The sequence below is a fragment of the Stylophora pistillata genome, chromosome 12 (assembly GCF_964205215.1).
Source record: "Stylophora pistillata chromosome 12, jaStyPist1.2, whole genome shotgun sequence".
NCBI lineage: Eukaryota > Metazoa > Cnidaria > Anthozoa > Scleractinia > Pocilloporidae > Stylophora > Stylophora pistillata.
In genome coordinates, this window is record NC_142530.1 from 9039803 (window position 1) to 9058803 (window position 19001).

General features: G+C 40.4%; 2 protein-coding genes across 2 annotated transcripts; one reads left to right on the forward strand and one right to left on the reverse strand.

The window, feature by feature from the left end:
• The first annotated feature begins 9725 nt into the window (after positions 1-9725).
• LOC111328506 (uncharacterized) lies at positions 9726-12091 on the forward strand. The gene is made up of 5 exons (XM_088741028.1): positions 9726-9932; positions 10128-10199; positions 10376-10521; positions 10674-10860; positions 11197-12091. Exons 1-5 carry the CDS (start codon positions 9760-9762, stop codon positions 11561-11563), a joined length of 945 nt encoding a protein of 314 aa, XP_088597154.1. The 5' UTR covers positions 9726-9759; the 3' UTR covers positions 11564-12091.
• Positions 12092-13330: 1239 nt separating this feature from the next.
• LOC111328550 (protein LSM12) lies at positions 13331-18858 on the reverse strand. The gene is made up of 4 exons (XM_022933014.2): positions 18685-18858; positions 17086-17326; positions 15981-16104; positions 13331-14772 (listed from the first exon to the last, which is right to left on the reverse strand). The coding sequence occupies exons 1-4, from the start codon at positions 18839-18841 to the stop codon at positions 14731-14733; spliced, it is 564 nt and encodes a 187-aa protein (XP_022788749.2). The 5' UTR covers positions 18842-18858; the 3' UTR covers positions 13331-14730.
• Positions 18859-19001: the final 143 nt, after the last annotated feature.

Sequence of the window (19001 nt, forward strand, 5' to 3'; positions counted from 1 at the left end):
GCAATGTGATTGCTGACATCACCTTTCCTCGTCGCCCGTCTGTGTTCAGTCAGTCTTGTTGTGAGGTTTCTGCCAGTCTCACCGATGTAGGAGGCTTGGCAGTCGGAACAATTGATCTTATAAATCGTTCCCTGTCTGTTCCTCGGTTCGTCTTTGTCTTTAACGTTGGTTAGTAACTGACGTAGTGTGGTGATGGGTTTGTGGGCGACGCGGATATTGAAGGGTAGTAAGATGCGCGAGATGTTTTCAGACATACCTTTTATGTACGGTATGGTTGCTGTAGTCGTAGGGGTTGCGGTGTCGTTTGTTTCGGTAGTGGTAGTGGGTCGGTGAGTGTTTCGTCGGATGAAGTCGTTGTTGTAGTTGTTCTTCGTAAAAACACGGTGAAGGTATTTGTTCTCGTCGGATAAGCTGTCTGTCGAGTCACATACTAGTTGTGCGCGTCGTGTTAGAGTTCTGATAGTTGTGGCTTTGTGTGATGTAGGGTTGTAGGATGACTCGTCTAGTAATCTGTCGGTGTGTGTCGGTTTCCTGTAAACTGTCGTTCGTAATGAGTTGTCGTTGTGGCTTACCAGGCAGTCTAGAAAAGGAAGTTTGCCATTTTCTTCGACAGAAGAAACAATAGGTCGCTATCGACTGAGGTGCTCGGTACCACAGCCACCGAAACTCTACGGTTTGCCGAAACTACACAAACCTGGTTTCCCGATGCGACCTATTGTTTCTTTCTGTGGCTCTCCCACATACCAACTATCCAAGTACCTGACGACAATACTACAACCGCTAACCGACAAATCCAGACATAAACTACAATCCACTGAAGACTTCATTAACGCTACCAAGACTGTTCAGATACCTGACGACTACAAACTAGTGTCATTTGATGTGAAATCACTGTTCACAAGTATTCCACTTCAATTAGCATTACAATGCACTGAGACTGCAATCCGAAAATCTACCGAACCACTACCGCTACCGACAGACGACATCATGGACTTGCTAAACATTTGCCTAACGTCTACTTACTTTCAGTACAACGGTAAACACTACAAACAGTTACACGGCACTGCCATGGGGTCTCCAGTTTCTGTTGTTATAGCAGAAATTGTGATGCAGAACATCGAGGAACGCGCCCTTTCGACTTGCCGACAAACGATACCGCTTTGGTTACGTTACGTTGACGACACATTCACCGCCGTTCGACACGACGAAATTGACGCATTCCACAACCACCTTAACGAACAAAACACTGACATACAGTTTACCAGAGAAGTCGAAGAAAATGGCAAACTTCCTTTTCTAGACTGCCTGGTAAGCCACAACGACAACTCATTACGAACGACAGTTTACAGGAAACCGACACACACCGACAGATTACTAGACGAGTCATCCTACAACCCTACATCACACAAAGCCACAACTATCAGAACTCTAACACGACGCGCACAACTAGTATGTGACTCGACAGACAGCTTATCCGACGAGAACAAATACCTTCACCGTGTTTTTACGAAGAACAACTACAACAACGACTTCATCCGACGAAACACTCACCGACCCACTACCACTACCGAAACAAACGACACCGCAACCCCTACGACTACAGCAACCATACCGTACATAAAAGGTATGTCTGAAAACATCTCGCGCATCTTACTACCCTTCAATATCCGCGTCGCCCACAAACCCATCACCACACTACGTCAGTTACTAACCAACGTTAAAGACAAAGACGAACCGAGGAACAGACAGGGAACGATTTATAAGATCAATTGTTCCGACTGCCAAGCCTCCTACATCGGTGAGACTGGCAGAAACCTCACAACAAGACTGACTGAACACAGACGGGCGACGAGGAAAGGTGATGTCAGCAATCACATTGCTGAACACCATCGACTTACCAACCACAACATTGACTGGGACTCTGCGCAATGCCTAACCTACAGCACTGACTATTTTCAACGACTGACTCTGGAAAGCTGGTTTACTAACTTAGAACAGACTCCCCTAAACAGATGTCAACAACTACCCGCCCCATACAAACGACTCATTCACGACATAAACATCACAAACGACCGAAAAAGAACAACCTAGCTTTACCGACAGACCGAAACAGACCAATCACGAACGACTTACGTCACTTGAGTCTTACAGCCAATAACATCACGGCAAAACCAACCGATCATTTCACACGAACTGGAATAAGAACATTCTACTGACAACAATCACTCACTTGACTCTGATGATGACTTCCGCACAGGTTGTCGAAACGTCAGTCACTGCCACCGACAACAGTCCTTCTCAGGACTACACTCACCCGGACGATCAGACTACACCTTCACATGTTACCCCCGGGTTCAAACCATTTACTGCAAAATATCTTTATTCAACTAAAACTTCCTTTATCCTATTCACTTAAATTAACTTAATTTCTGTAGAATGGTTCCCTTTTTTCCTTGACCTTACCCATTTTAACTGCTCTTAAGGAAACTACATCAGTTGAAAATTGGTGGAATGGTATCACCTTGCATAAAAAAGGAAAAACAAAAAACAACCAGTCACTGTGTAATTCAAACCTATTACTATATTTATTACAATCCCTATGACACTTTCAATACTCGTATCATTGCGCTTAGTTGACACTGATGGGAAACCTTTTATAGTGTAGCCTGCAAAGCAAGCCCTGGGGGAGAGGAGGGGGCATTGGGGCGAGTGGAATGTGCGGAACTCTAACAACGCACACTCCACTCGCCCCAATCCCCCCTCCTTCCCCCAGGGCTTGCTTCGCCGGCTATTCATAGCGGAGCTCGCATCACGTGCAGCAAAGCCCCATAGTCATTAAAAAAAGGCAGTACAACAACTCATCAAGTATAACACCACAAGAAAGCTAGCTAGGAAATTTCGTCATGTTAATCATACCATCAAGGACAAACAAGGAAATATTCTGACCACTACAGAGGAACAGCTGCATAGATGGGTCGAGCATTTTGGAGAGGTCCTGAACAGGCCACCCTCGGATGAAGGAACCGATATCCCAGAAGCTGAACATCTACTCCCAGTAAACTGCGCCATACCTTCGAGGAGAGAGATTAGTAGCGCCATTAGGAAGATGAAAGACGGAAAGGCAGCAGGTACCGACAACATTCCAGCGGAAGCATTCAAAGCAGACATCAACACCACCACAGAGGTCCTACATGAACTGTTCAAGAGCATCTGGGAGGACGAGAAATCACCTACTGAGTGGAAAGAGGGACTTATAATCATCGAGCTATTACTTTGTTATGCACAGCAAGTAAAGTCTTCAACCGAATTGTGTTAGAGCGGCTAAGATCGGCAGTGGATGAAAGACTGAGGGACCAGCAAGCTGGATTCAGACAAGCTAGATCATGCGCAGATCAGATTGCTACGTTGCGTATCATCGTAGAGCAATCAATTGAATGGAACTCGTCCTTGTACATCAATTTCGTGGATTACCAAAAGGCCTTTGATAGTCTGGATCGCCCCTTTCTTTGGAAATTACTAGCTCATTATGGAATTCCGCAGAAGTTTATCAGCATCATAAGAAACTCTTACGAAGGTACCACCTGTGAAGTCATTCATGAAGGCCAGCTGTCGGAGAGCTTCGAAGTTAAAACCGGAGTAAGGCAGGGCTGCCTTCTTTCACCGTTCTTATTCCTCCTGGCAATTGATTGGATAATGAAGTCATCGACAGCGGGCCACAGGAACGGAATACAATGGACGCTCACCCAGCAGCTTGATGACCTGGATTATGCCGACGACATTGCTTTACTATCTCATTCAGGAGCCCAAATGCAGAACAAAACCAGCATTCCGGAAGAAAGGTCAAGAAAAACTGGCCTTGTTATCAACACCGCAAAGACCAAAGTCATGAAGATTAACTCAGGTTCAAGGAGGAAGATCAGAGCGAATAGCGCCGATATCGAAGAGGTGGAATCGTTTACATAACTTGGGAGCGTAGTCGTCACGTGTAGGGGAACTGACGCAGACGTTGCAAACAGGATTAATAAAGCAAGAGGAGCCTTCCACTCCCTTAAGAAGATCTGGAGTTCTGGCAGCATATCTACATCAACTAAGCTGAAAATCTTCAACTCTAATGTAAAAGCTGTGCTTTTATACGGGGCAGAGACGTGGAGGATGACAGTCAAAACGGCAAGAAAGTTACAATCATACGTCAATCATTGTTTGCGTCGAATCCTGAAGATACATTGGACAGACAAGATCACGAACGAGGAGCTCTGGGAGTGGACATATCAAATACCGATGGTTAGGCAAGTGAGGAAGAGAAAATGGATGTGGGTAGGCCACACGCTGAGAAGACCTTCAAACAGCATTACGAGGCAAGCCCTGCGTTGGAATCCACAGGGAAAACGAAAGAGGGGCCGCCCCAAGAATACCTGGATGAAGGCCCTCGGGAAGAACTGGAAGGAGCTGCAACAGCTGGCAGAAAAGAGGCGTCAGTGGCGGCAGTTTGTCGATGGCCCATGCTCCAACCTGGAGCCAGGGGCTTAACTAACTAACTAACTGCGAAGCAAGCCCTGGGGGAGAGGAGGGGGCATTGGGGCGAGTGGAATGTGCGGAACTCTAACAACGCACATTCCGCTCGCCCCAATCCCCCCTCCTTCCCCCAGGGCTTGCTTCACCGGCTATTCATAGCGGAGCTCGCATCACGTGCAGCAAAGCCCCATAGTCATTAAAATAAGGCAGTACAACAACTCATCAAGCCGAGAAAATTGGCTATATCACGTGACCGTATGACTGGCCTTCCTTACAAGGTGCTACTTTTGGCATGCGCGAACAGTTAAAAATGTGGCCAAAAAATTCCTGGCTTAACATATGTAGAAGGGGAACCTCCCAGGAGAGAGGGTAATACGTATGCGTTTTTGCATATGTGACTAGAAAATTGCATGCGCTTGTGCAGGTAAACGTATGAGCAATCTGATAATGTAGCCAAGAGAGAAGATTCGTCAAAACGGGCAATGGAGAAGAAATTGTTGGCAAATGGAATAGAGCAGGCAGATATTGCAATAAGAACTCACATAGTGGAAACTCTATTAATTAAAAAAAAAACTTACAAATTGGACACTTGTAAAGCTATTAAACTACCTGATATATTCTGGTTGATCCAATCAATGAAACTGCTGACCCGGGAAAACACCGAGTAGGAATCGGTTTGGCACTGCGCGGGCCTCCAACTCGTGACCCCTCTCAAGACCCAGCGGGTTCCTTAACAGATCAATCTCAAACTTAGCAAACTTACTTATTTCATGAGTTTTAGCTTACTGATTCATCCTTTGACGTGAAAAAAGGAAAAGAGAAAAAGCAGTAAAAAGGCCTACTTCATGGGAATATAGGCTAACTTTCTTCAAAATTATAGACAAGTTTTACAAAACGTCTTCCTTATTTGCTAATATCTATTCCGTTTACCGAGCAACCACCAATGTCTCCCTGACCTCCAGCGCACAACATCGACCTCTCGTTGACATATGTCTAACGAAATGCACTGTTACGTTTTGCGCAGTCGCTGTGACTAGCAACAGGCAGTTCTGCTTGCTGGAGGATGTCGGCCCCAGGTCTAAACGCACGGGTGAATCCCCAGCCTAAAATCATACTTTAGTTTAATTGCTGTTACATCTTCAGCTGAAAAAGCATGTACTTTTTGTTACAAAAGAAAGCATAATAGAATTAGTTCTTATTACAAATGAATAAAGGCTGATAGTTTCGAAAGAAACTGTTTGGGGCTGCGTCGGTGGGAGTAACGAAATAATTTGGATATATCAACAAAGTTGAAATGGTAAATTGGCCACCGTAACGATTACAAAAGCTGACGTTTCGAGCGTTAGCCCTTCGTCGGAGCGAATAGAGGAATTGTGATCACTTCACGTGCACCTCCGCCAATGTAATATATTGCATAACTTGCACTTATTGCAAAAAGATATACATTGGCGAAACAGGCAGAAGACTAGGTGACCGATTCCGAGAACACCTTCGAGACGTGGAAAGGAATGACAAGGACACATCGAAACCAGTCGCTAGACATTTTAATTTACCTAATCATTCTAAGCAACATATGGCAATCTGCGGTCTTCCTTGCACTTAGGTGGCACGGAAAGCCGTAAAAATCTTGAACAAAAGCTCATCTTTCAAACCGGCAGTCTAAATCCCACAGGGATCAACGAACGCTTTTCATTCCACTAATTTATTCATGTTTTTCTCGTTGCCATGTTCCCACCAATAACGTAGCTCCATTTTCTGCCTTTAAAAGCACACACAACCCACAATTCCTCTATTCGCTCCGACGAAGGGCTAACGCTCGAAACGTCAGATTTTGTAATCGTTACGGTGGCCAATTTACCATTTCAACTTTGTTGATATATCCAAATTGGTTCTTATTAACCGAGCGAGAGGTCTGTATGGGAGAATCTTGACCGAGGTCGCCAGGTGTAGTGAGGTCTGTACCAGCGACCGAGGTCAAGATTCTCCCATACAGACCGACCTAGCTCGGTTAATAAAATGTTTATTATATGGCTGTGTCTTATATGCCAATTTTTTTTATATTCTTTGTACCTTTTTTTTCTAGACCGGTCTAGATGCCGGTCAAGATGGGAAAATCTAGACCGCTTTCAATATTGATTTCAGCCAATCAAATTCGTGAATTCGGCCGTTCCCAGTCCTTGTGAGACAAAGCCATACAATAATTAACAACTCTTCACCGAAGTGGAGGTGGTTAGTGGTGGATATTTACCGAGCCGCGAAGCGGCGAGGTAAATATCCACCGCTAACCACCGACACTGAGGTGAATAGTTGTTTTAGTATATACTAAAACAGTGAGATAATATACACCACCGTCGTTAATTTGAGTGATTTCTTCGCTTGTCACGGATGCAAACCGGGACGCCATTTTTTTCTGAGTTGCTCGGAGGTAAATAGCAAAGGATATTCGGAGTTTGACTAGCCAATCAGAGCGCGCCTTCAACGCTATCCACTGTTTTAGTATATACTAATATAGAATATTTACCGGTGATAGTACATCGTGTTCCAGGTGGAACTCTAGATCCCTTTTGTGGCAAGCAGACCAGATTTACTTTAGATCTAACTCCAAAAGTGCGATGTCGTTACTGTGTCCCGGGTATAATTCGGATGTTATAAGCCTTTTGACTGTGAAAGTTTCTCGAACAGGCGTCGAATCGGACAAGAAATGTGCGCCTAAAAGGAGGCAAAAGCATTTTATAGATTGCCTTTCTTACAGGTCTCTATGATAGACCCCTTTCCCAGCTTCTTTCGGGATGTAAAGCAACGCTTGTTCCGTTCCGCGACTTTCCATACAATAGATGTAAAGGGGAGTAGTCTCAGGGTTAAATTGAAATGATCCATCAATATTCCTTCACATGTCAGAATAATTAAGTGAGACAATCAATTAACCCCCAGTCAATATATTTAATAAGATACAACAGTACCTCTTAACTACGATACTACTAAACAAGATGTCGAGTTTTCCCTTTCCTTACCAACAACAACAGTGCACAAACTTGGCGTCCGTTCACCGAGACAGTGAGCTGCGTTAAGAACCCAGTTCGTGCTAATCAATGAACCACCACATTCATGAGCTCCTTTTCTTTGGAGTGAAATCATCCACGGTCATGAGTTGGGCGTGGCGTTCAGACCACCAATCACGAGATATTTAGTAGGGCGGAAACCGCATGCTATATAGAGAATAGAACATGAACAATAAATCGAAAATAAATATGTCGGTTCAGGCTGCTTTCATTAATGATTTTCTCTATATTAGACTTCTAGTCAATCCCAAGATGAATATTTTCTCAGCCTTTGCATCTGAAAAGGATTTTTCCGTGTTTACGGTTTGACCATTAGATGAAAATGAACTAAGGCTACGAACAGTTCTTCTCATGTTATGTCACCCACGTTCACACGCTCTCTCATTCAAAGCAATGATTGTGTATTCCAAACAATCGCAAATACACTCCTATATTTTACAACGACTAAAATACACCTTTGAAGATGCATCCAGATGCAAAAGTCTCAGATTTGGGTGGCATCAAAACTGTTTCAATAATAAAGTAACAGACTTAACCGGTAATTTTAAAAATCGAGACGATAAAGAGTTATTCTCTGGAGCTGGAAAGAATGAATGCACGATTTTTTGTGCAGTATCGCTGCGTATTTATACGAGTTAAAACGCGTAGAGTGTCTCGACAATAGAGAGACTACGGAAAAATATACGCAAAGATGACGACGAGTTACTAAGGAATGACTTGAAACAATCAAAGAGGAGAAGTTTAAAATTCTTTCACTTTAGCTCCACTAAATAAAAAACCATTAGGTTCATTATGGCAGTTTGGCTGAGCGCCACCCACTCATGATAACGCGTGAATACACTACGACACCTAAAAATGACAGAGCCAAGCGGCAGTTTACAGAGAAGGCTACTGCCAGAACGGAGGCCAGGAAAAACCTGCTAAAAAAAAACCCTGCTGGGGAAAAATTAGGTAGGAAATCTGGGTAGGAGCAATGGCTTAAGCTCGGAATGCTCATCTTACGAGGGCCACGCTGCTATGACAGAATCAGAAAGAAAGTGTGAACTACTACTAAACTATAGCAGAAAAAAAACTTGCTTAGTGTTGCCGTCGGCCTAGAATGATCTCCCACGTGACAAACCTCTCATATATAGCTGTCATCATGATGGACTGAACAGGTCCAGTCCCCACTGCGCAGAAATATTTCATTTCCGCAACTTTTGTTGTTCATTTCATTAAGTTTTCATTTTCATAAGTCTACCCACAACCCCAAACGAATTTTCTACTGTTTGTTTTCAAATAGATCATGCAATATTCTCCTAACTCCTTACACGAAACTGACGAACTTGGTCGAAGATTGCCCTTATCAGTCGTTTTACCATCCATGCGCAGATCCCTCTATAAGAAATCAGAGATGGCGAAAGTAAGTTACAACATATCCATGTAATCGCCCCTCTGTTGGGGAAAATTTAGTCGGCTGCTTGCAATGCACCTGTTAAATTTCTCACCGTATCAGTCAACATTCTTTCGGGAGTTCCAATTTTTGTGCAGCTGGGCAAAAAGAAACACCTTAGCGCAAAAGCTTTTAAGCAGCGGAAAATTCATTCAATACCGTGAGAATATAGCCCTAGGAACAAAGACATCAACTTGTTTTGATCTTTTTTGAAGTATAATGTACTGCATTATAGTCATGTTTTGCGAACCATAGCAGTAATTTTCAATCACGTGTCGATAGAAATCCCAGATAACATTTGTTCTCTGTGATTGGTCCAAAAAACTCGCGCCACTCTCTCAACCAATCAGATGTAGAACTAAAACGAATCCCGCCCCGCGTTTTCTCGTCCTTTAGCGCAAGTTGATTGTTCTTACTTTATAGTTGGCGAAATGTGGCAAAATTCAGGAACTTTGTACGTTTTTTGTAAACACTTGCATTAACCGAAATATTCATCGACATTAACGATCTATTTTCCCATTCACGAACATAACCGTCCAAAATACAGGGACGGTTAAAAAACTTATCAGTTTCAGGATTGCCTATTTCACAATGTTATTTCTATTCAACTATTTCAGTAAAGGTTTAAATTCATGACGTCATCTTAGATTACTTTCGCGCGCATCGTTATCGTATTTGAATATGACGTCACAAAGCGTTAACGATCACTTGAGATTATTTAGTTCAACTTCGTACGCGTTTTTGAACAGCTTCGAGATGATTTCGAGAAAACAAGGCATTGTGCTTATCGTGATGATTTTCTGCTTTTATACTGAAGCCAAGCTTGAATGTCCGTTGTCGTGTGACTGTACAGATGACTTCTCAGTCGTAGTCTGCCGAGGAATGGAGAAATTCCCCGCATTCAGCTTTGCATCAAACGTCAAAACTCTGTAAGTTATACTTCAACTTTCCCACATGCGACTATTTGAAACTGTGATCGGCATTCAAATGATTAAAAAGTGTTTTCTAGAAAGTTGTATTTACAAGGTGGATAAGGGTGATTGTGTTACCGGAAAATTAAGTCAGTCATTTACTTTATTTGTTTGTCTGTTTTTGTTTGTTTATTTGTTTGTTTGTTTTTGCAGGGATTTGACATATGGAAAAATAAAACACATTTCCTTTAAAGACGTGAGGGCTTACTCAAACCTGGAGCAATTGTAAGTGGAGAAAAACCTCAAAGATTTTTTCTCAGTCTAGAAGGTACTCGAAAGCGCCGAGTTCTTGTCACTATTTGTTAGGAGGTAACAACAATAGAACAAATCATATCCTGGAAGACTAAATTTAAAAATGTTTCAATCTTGTTTTGTTGTTGTTGTTGTTGTTTTTATCCCAGGTTTATCAATCATAATCCTTTGGACTGCGATCACGTGACTATCCACACGCTGAAACACTTGAGAGAGACTGCGGGATTGAAGTCATTTGACGGCCACAAAATTAAATGTCCGAGAAAACCACCACTGATGGATAAGGGGCTCTATGGTAAGCTAAACCTATAAATCTTTGCTATACAAGCGCCTTTGCTAAGGAAAACTTTTTAATTCAAATGCGATTTTCAAATCAAACATGCGCCAGTCATAACGAATTTTAACTACATTCAGCGATGAAATCACCCTGCAAAACTTTTCTTACAGACCACAATCATTATGGACATTATCATCCTCATCACGGCCTGACAGGAGGTGCACCTCTGATTTATTTTCATCATGGAAGCTTTACTCCATTGGCGATGGCTGGTGGGATCGTGATGATTGTTCTGAGCATGCTCAGTGTGGCTGTTGTTTGTTGGGTCTTGCTGCGCTATCGGCGCAAATTATCTCGGTGAGCCTGTTATTCATTGTCTTACAGGGCACACGACAAAACCAATACTTCGTCAGTCCTTGGTAGTTAGCTTGCTAATTCTTGTTCTCCATACTAGAACAGTTGAATAAGCAGGAAGAAATAAAATAAATTTATGATTTATTTCGAGCTCAAAACACAACAAAACCGAGATGGCTACTACGGGGAAAAAAGAGTAATGAAGCCCGCGGTCCACAGCGGCAAAACCAGAAAAGGGCGGGAAAACGAGTGATATTTAAACAAATCCTTCTTTTACAGTTTACAGTTCTTAACAATGGTAAGCGCCCTTACTGACTTTGTCCTTTACTTCCGATCCAGAAAAACTGAGCGTCAAACCTTGGCTGCTGAAGATCCCCTCAGCAAAATGGAGAAAGGACCTGGATATGAATCCGACACTATTGAACACTTGTTAAAGAAAGGCTTAAAGAAACAACGAAGAAGTTCCCAAGGATATCCTGAGCGGGCCATTGTAAATACAGATGATTCGGATGTAGTGGAGGAAGTAGATTATCTGAGGAAGAAGATGATAAAACAACGAAGAAGTTCCCAGGGATATCCTGAAAACGTAAAATCTGATGATTCGCTTATGACGGAAGAAGAAGATTGTTTGAAGAAGGGAATGGAGAAACAAAGAAGCATGAGTCAAGGATTTGCTCTGGGGGCCGTATCCAGTGACGAGGACTAGAATTGAGATTTGCCTTTGAGGAGAACAATGTGATAAATGAGTTTTATACTTTCAAATGAAAACACTGTGAAAGTTTAATCACCACCGACTAACTTTTCCCTTTATTTATTAACAAAGCAAAGAAGTACCTTTCTTCACAATGCTTTAATCAGTTATGTCTCAAATGTTTCATCCGCTTTACAGTTTGAGTTTCTTTGAGGTCTCGCACTTTCATGAGAGACATTTTTCACATTTTGCTTCAACTTAAAAAAGTAATTTTATCAGAAAAAAAAGTTTTTTTTTAATGTAAACGCTGAAATTTTATTCCATCAAAAATTGTCATCACCTATTCTTTATTTCCCAAGATAGACTTTCAAAACCAAGAAATACTTCACAATGATTTGATCAGCTATATTTCCCATGTTTCCTCCGTTTTACAGTTTGTGTTTCCTAAAGGTCTCACACGTTCAAAAGACAGTTTCATATTTCGATTGTAACTTAAAAAAAATCCATGAGGAAAAAAAGAATAAAGTTTTGTGTTTTATGAAGTGCATTTGAAACAATTAAACACTTGTTAAAGGAACACTTGTTAAAGGAAGCTTTAAAGAAACAGCGTAGAGCTCCCGGCAAGGACATTCTGAACGGGCCATCATAAACATGGATGATTCATGTTCACGATAGCCTCGTTCAGGATATCAACAAGGAGGAGGTTCCCAGGGATATCCTGAAAACACAATATCTAACGAAAGATTATAGTTTAAACGGGAACGGGAGAAACAAAGAAACATGGAGAAAGGGACTGGAAACGAGTCTGACACGACTGCACAGTCATGAAAGGCAGGTTTAAGGAAACAACGAAGAGGTTCCCAGGGATATCTTGATCAAGTGAAATTTAATGGCCCCCTTTTGACGGAAGACGATTGTTTGAAGAAGGAAATGAAGAAACAAAGAATCATATCTCAGAGATATGTTCTCGGAACTGAGACGAGCGGCGAGGATTGTGCTGTGGTGGAGATCAAAACTTGAATCTCTTTTTTTTCCTTCGCTTATTAACAAAACCATGCTTGTAATGCCTATAGTCAAGAACTATTCACCGAAGAGGCAGTGACTAGAGGTGGACATTTAGGTAAATATTCACCAACGCTCAATGCAGGTCCGAACGCAGAACCTCAAACATAGCTGCTTCCTTCAAAGTGAAACACCTATGTAAAGGCGTGCGCAATCTAAAACTTTGCCTCAATTCTTCTACCACCACACAAATTTTAAACAGTGAACCCTTTTGAGTATGTCTTGTTAAGAGATGGACAAACCTTCATCGAGCTGATTTGTGGGTAATCATTGGACACACGATATACGGGGTCTCAACGTGGCATGTTTAACCACCAGTCTTCAACAGCGTAAAATTTAATCGTCCACGCTCAAAAGGGAAACATGTTTAGTCAACAGAAACATCATTCATTATTATTAACTGTCAAACGGTCTCAACCATGTAAATTGAACGATCTCTTTTACCACCTTACCGCGAGAAGTCTGGGTACAAGACTTCTCTAAGAGTTGCTAATATACGAGAAGATAGATCATTGGCTAAGAGGCAGCATGTGTAGTGTATAGGATGCCAACGAGCATGAAATATGCGCGATGTAATGCGAGGCGTGATGGTGTGATGTAATACCCTCGAGACCTGCATATATACAGCATGTGTTTAATTATTTAGTTAGTTCTCTTAGGTACGTGAATAAAACCGATTTCATTTTAACCGCTGTGTACTACAGCATGACCAAAAACAAATTTCTTCAAATACATTTTTATTCACAGACACACCTCATTCAGTTGTTCATTCATCCAGAATTTCTAAAACAAATGATGCCCCTTTTCCAAGATTGTTGTCTAAAAATAAACCTATCATGGTGGAAATTGAGAAAACTTTGATTAAGGAGCCACATACTAGCTATTTATTTCCCTATCACTGAATTCAAAATGGCAATTTGCAGATGTTTTGAGGACATTCTTTGTTAAAACAAGCTAGTATTCCTGTCTGTAATGCCATAAAAGTACTCTCAAAATGTTTTGCAGTGGAAAAGAAAATCAGTTGGTTTGTCTGCTGGGTTGATTCAGTGTGAAATTGTCACCAAGTTCTGACTAGGGCAAATTCACCACCTTCTTTTCAAGAAAATCAATCCCATCCTCCAGAAAAACCCACAAATTTCTCAACATAACTATACACCCTAACATCAGTATGTATATTCTCCATACTGTTCTCTATATGTTTCTTGAGGTGCTGACAAGGAGAATTTGTCAAACAATCAAGATATTCTTTAGTGATCGTTTCCTAAGTTCTTGCAACCTTACTGTTTGATTCAGGGGTAATATTGTGTTGAGAAATTAGATGCTAGTCTCTTTTGTTTCAAAGGGTCAAGCTATTAAGAATAAAAATTTACTTACAAGGTAGATGCAGAAAGAAAACATGCAGAAAGGTGTCCTAAAAATGATTTAATTGATTGAGTAACTCTCAACAACACCTTGACAGTGATTTCAACGTCTTCCCAAGAAGCAACATCAGGGATGCTACCTTTGACATCACTGTCAAGAAGTAAAACACTATATACAGCAAGGGCCTCTTCATATGAATCCTGTGCCCAAGACAGCCTACAGGCAACTCCCCCCTCCCTGCAAGAAAAACAATAACTAAATAATAAATGTGTGGTAAATTTTATAAGTGGGAAGTGGAGACTTCAGTGAAGGAACCTGACATCTCCAGAAACAGGCTAGTGTACAAAGTACAATAAGGGGATATCACAGATTATTGCTGTGGCAGGATGTGGGATACAAAACCAGCCTGAGCCAGGTTCATATGAAGAGGCACCACAACTTAAAAAAAAAAAATTCAGTGTATTTCGCATAGCTGTTACTCCCATCCACAAGAGCAAACCAAGTGACCATGGACATCAGCAAGCACTGGTTTCCACACTGGGCTCTATATGGAGGGAATACCTCACACTTGTGGTACTTCTTCTCCTCAACACGTGTGATGCCCTCTTCATTTGGGGCCTGTCTGTATGCGTGTCAGTCAGCCAGCTACCAGAAACAAGCAACCCTGGCATTAGGACTGTGGTGGAAACTCTTCATCCCTTCCTCATTTGTAAACACATTTTTTTTTTATTTTTCAGCAGCTGGGTGAGTTTATACCGTTATCCTGGCTGGTTGCTTTCTTCTTCATTATGCTTTCTGACCTAAATAGGAAGAACAGACAGTTGAAAATTGCTTGAAAAAAATCTATAACACAAGCAATACAACCTCATGATGGTCTGACTCTCCAAGGGGTGAGTTTGCAGCTCATTGTTAGACCAACATTGTGGAATATGGAGACATGGAGTTTTATCATAATTCCACAATTATGCCATTTTTACCATACTGAGGCACTGAAATGCACAAAATATGCCACGGTATTTCTCTGCAGAATGCAGCAAAAATACAGATGGATGGCAGCTTACTTCTGAAGCACTCTAGAATTTTTTGTTGGCCTTTAAAACAACAGCTTTTACACATGCCTTATGTCATCCATGCATGACGCTCCAAATAAGCCAAAATACTAGAAAATGAAAAAATTGTGGGATGATAAATCCCTTATTCAATGGTTTAACATATAATAAACATACAATTGCAAGTGGACACCTTGCCCACTACTCGCATTTCCCCTCATCCCTACATAGTTAAGAAAAATATCATATAATTATGTTAAACCATTGAATAAGATAAACAAATTCCTCAAGGAGACTCAGAATCGTTTCTTTGTCCCATACCATTAGTTAGACCAAAAGACCTCTTTCTCTATAAGTAGTACCGATAAATGTGGGTATGCATCAGTGGTCTCAAAGTATCATGGCGATTTTGGGTCTAATGAAGCCACTGGGGCATCATTACTAGTGATTGTGAAGGTTAGTTCAACTGTTTCTGGACCAGGGGCCCATTTCTCAAAAGTCCTGGTAACTAAATGGACCCGAAGCCACATTTTAAAATCAAAATTTAATCAATACAGAAGCAGGTTCTGATACCCTGACCAGTCCATTTTGTTTCTTTAGCTGCTTGTTTTTATAGTCTAATTCTCAAAACCTTTAAAACCCTTATCTTGAATGAAGACAGAACAGCTTTATGCGCCTGTTAAGTAACCGAGACCTTTGAGAAACAGGCCCCAGATGCCATTCTATTGTAGTCAAGCCCCAAGCATTTCATACGGTTTCCCTAGCTGTCTCCTGGTACCCATTTAAACTCCCAAATGGACAGAGAGTAAAGTATCTTGCCCAAGAACACAACACATCAACCTGGAGGGAACTTGAACCAAGACATTTACTACACAAGAAATCACATCAACTCAACTCTCAAAAATAAAAAAACCACTACCTCCTTTTTTTCTCAATTCTCATTCATTGAGTATACTTACAATCTTGATGATGTGTTCACGAGATTTTTCATTTCCACGACAGTCACTCTCTTGGTAAGGCGGATCAATTGTTACTTCATTCATGACCACGATACTTTTCCCATTCCACTTTACATCATTAATTCTACGGAATCAATAGAGATTTATTCTAAATGTAACCTACAGTACATTGCTGATATCATTAATCATATAATAATAATAATATCATAATATAATCATAATCATAATATCATAGTCAACAGGGCTTGACACTAATGGTAGCCAACTAGCCACAGACCAGTAGAAATTCAGTTTTGGCTAGTGGTTTTCAATTTCCACAAGCCAGTTTGGCTAGTGAACAAACTGAAATTGCTGCAACATCTCAGTTGTCACAAGCTACTTGGCTGGTAAGTTGAAAAGTTCGTGTTGAGCCCGGCCTATCCACTGATTTTTGTGCAACTCCATCGACTACTTAACGTCACATGGTACCAAGTCACCTGATTGTTGTCACACAACAACCTCAGTTTACACAAATATTTGTCCTCTGACTATTGCTGTTGAAAAACTAGTCCAGAACATATTTCTGAAGAAAATGCAAATTAAACAACATCTCTTTAGTATTAAAATTCTCAACAACCAGGTTAATTTTGCTTATATTTATAGGTATACATTGTCAAACAAAAAGTTCAAACAAAAAGTTCAAATCAAAAACATTGTTGGGATAAAATTCTAATTTCATCAAGCTTGAAAGTTGTCTATCCTACTCTCGAAATTGGTATTTGAATCATGTTTGGTTACATTACATATTGTTTAGGACATCACTCAATGATGCCACTTGTCCAAAATAGAATAAGAAAGATGGTAAGTTTTGAACTCCGTAAAGAAATAGAGCAGATGTTTTTCAACTTGTCACGTTACAATCCTAGCAGTATCCCAAATCCTTTGTCATCTTGTAACGAACTTGCACCTACTCTTCACAACATCAAAACTTTTAGGGGAACTAAAAAGCTTTCTGCATTCAACATACTATTTTTGTAGAGTGAATAACTTTACAAGATTTTGCACATAAAACACAAAGCCAAATTCAATTTTTTACAGACACAAAATGGAACTGTATCAAACTTACGTTTTGTTTATGGTGTCGAATAGCTTTTGTGCTCCTGGTGTTACATTAATACCTATTTTCTCAACTGCTCGTCGTTTCTGCTCAAGAGCTGATGCAATCTTTTTATCAATTTTATCGAGTTCTATGCTTGGAAGAGAAGGAGGTGGCTTGTTGGACACTTCTGTCACATTCAGTGTCTTTATGTGAGCCAAGTTCAACATCCTAGTATCTGTCACATTTTTCCTAGGATTTTTGGAGGATTCTACAAAGCATGTTAAGGTTAACTGATAATATAGTATCTTCTAGCCACAGCAAATCAATTGGTCTAGATTATAGACAGTAACTTGTGTGTACTAATGGATAAAAAAAATAGTGAAAATATACAGTTGTAACATTTGTTTGTAAATACATTTACAACTTACAATAGACCTAACTTGGCTTTTGTTAGAAAATAAAGTTTAATGGACAGCATTGCTGAATGCTACTGATGACATTTAATTTCAGTATCATAAAAATAAAAGTAATCTTAACAGCAAGTTACAACAAAGGAAAGTTAAAATTAATCCAAAGAAAAAGTCGCAAACTGTTCCAAAAAAAACCACTGGTGATCAAGTTGTGGTTGGTCTTTTTTTTGTATCTGATTGTTTAAGAGGATGGGGCCAGTTTTCTGGATCAATTGCATATCAAAGTGAAGCAAAACCAAGGCAATCCTGCAATCCTTATAGACAACCATTTCAGACTACTTCTACAAAACTGGATTTATCCACCCTCAATAGTGTTTATAGTGAAAAGGCTAGTGGAGCCAACCAAATCGATAAAAAAAAAAAATCATTCAAATGAAACATTGTCATGTTAAAAACTGCAACCACTGGGAGGCAAATGAATAATTAATTTGAAAATTTTTTTTTTGAGTCAATTACTAAAAAAATCAGTTGAATTTTAGTTAGACAATGCAAGCTGCATACACATAGAAAAGTTCTGAAGTTAAGGAGTCTGCATCCTCTTAAGAAGCCACTTGACAGCAAAGAATCAAAAGGACTTTATAAACTTCACTTAACTCAAAACAGTGACATCTCTGAGACAAGATGTGGGAAGAAAATATCTCATGTACAAGCTCATTAATTAAATTAATGCGTTTCCCACACTGCCCTCTTCCTGTTTGGGTTTCTTGGCTGATTAAAATTAGTGGAAGAAGATATCACTGTAAAAATTGAACGTTCCCTTTCCGAGTAGGGTAATCACCAATGATCGCTGTAATCAGGAAACAACGGGAACATTCTCACGGATTCAATTTACAGCTCCGTTGAATTACAACTTCATTAAAAAATAATTATTTGCCGCTACCTATATCGAAAGAGGACGTTTACAAAATCTGTAATAGCTTACAAAACAAATTCACAGCACTGACTTAACACATGTAAAAACAAAGAAGATATTGTACAAACTTTGAAATTACACAAAATAAAAGATCCTGTTTAGGTAAATTTAACATTTTGATTGATGGTGTAAAAATCGCAGCTCAAGATCTTTTGGCCAATTTTCCACACCACGATACTCCAGATAGCGGCAATACGTTCCCACGAAAAAAATAAAAACAAGCGATCAAAGAAAAAAGGATACTTATTATTAAAAGCTTTGCTCCGTAGTCGAAAGCCACAACTTCTCCTTCGATGTTTTCATCAAAGTAAGTGGTACAAACCACTCTAGTTCCCGGTGGAATTTCTTTGCTGTCTTTTGCGTCGCCAGTAGCCATGTTTCCACCGGCACTTCCAGTCATGCGTACACGACTTCACAACCTCTTCGGTCACTCGTTTTTGGAGAGTTTATAGTTTGATCTTCTTTTCGAGTAGTAATTCTTTTCCAATATAAACTTTTGAACTCCTTTAATTGGCTTTAAGTTACAAATAGCGACATTTTCATTCATGAAAACTGCGAAA

What these genes read in the sequence shown, in the direction of transcription:
- LOC111328550 (XM_022933014.2), bottom strand. Translation starts at nt 18,841, where the DNA reads ATGACTGGAAGTGCCGGTGGAAACATGGCTACTGGCGACGCAAAAGAC. An exon ending in AGCAAAGCTTTTAATAATAA is followed by an intron (nt 17,327 to 18,684) that starts GTATCCTTTTTT and finishes CATGCTTTGTAG; the next exon opens with AATCCTCCAAAAATCCTAGG. An exon ending in GTGAACACATCATCAAGATT is followed by an intron (nt 14,773 to 15,980) that starts GTAAGTATACTC and finishes CTTCCTATTTAG; the next exon opens with GTCAGAAAGCATAATGAAGA.
- LOC111328506 (XM_088741028.1), top strand. Translation starts at nt 9,760, where the DNA reads ATGATTTCGAGAAAACAAGGCATTGTGCTTATCGTGATGATTTTCTGC. An exon ending in TACTCAAACCTGGAGCAATT is followed by an intron (nt 10,200 to 10,375) that starts GTAAGTGGAGAA and finishes TTTTTATCCCAG; the next exon opens with GTTTATCAATCATAATCCTT. An exon ending in TATCGGCGCAAATTATCTCG is followed by an intron (nt 10,861 to 11,196) that starts GTGAGCCTGTTA and finishes CTTCCGATCCAG; the next exon opens with AAAAACTGAGCGTCAAACCT.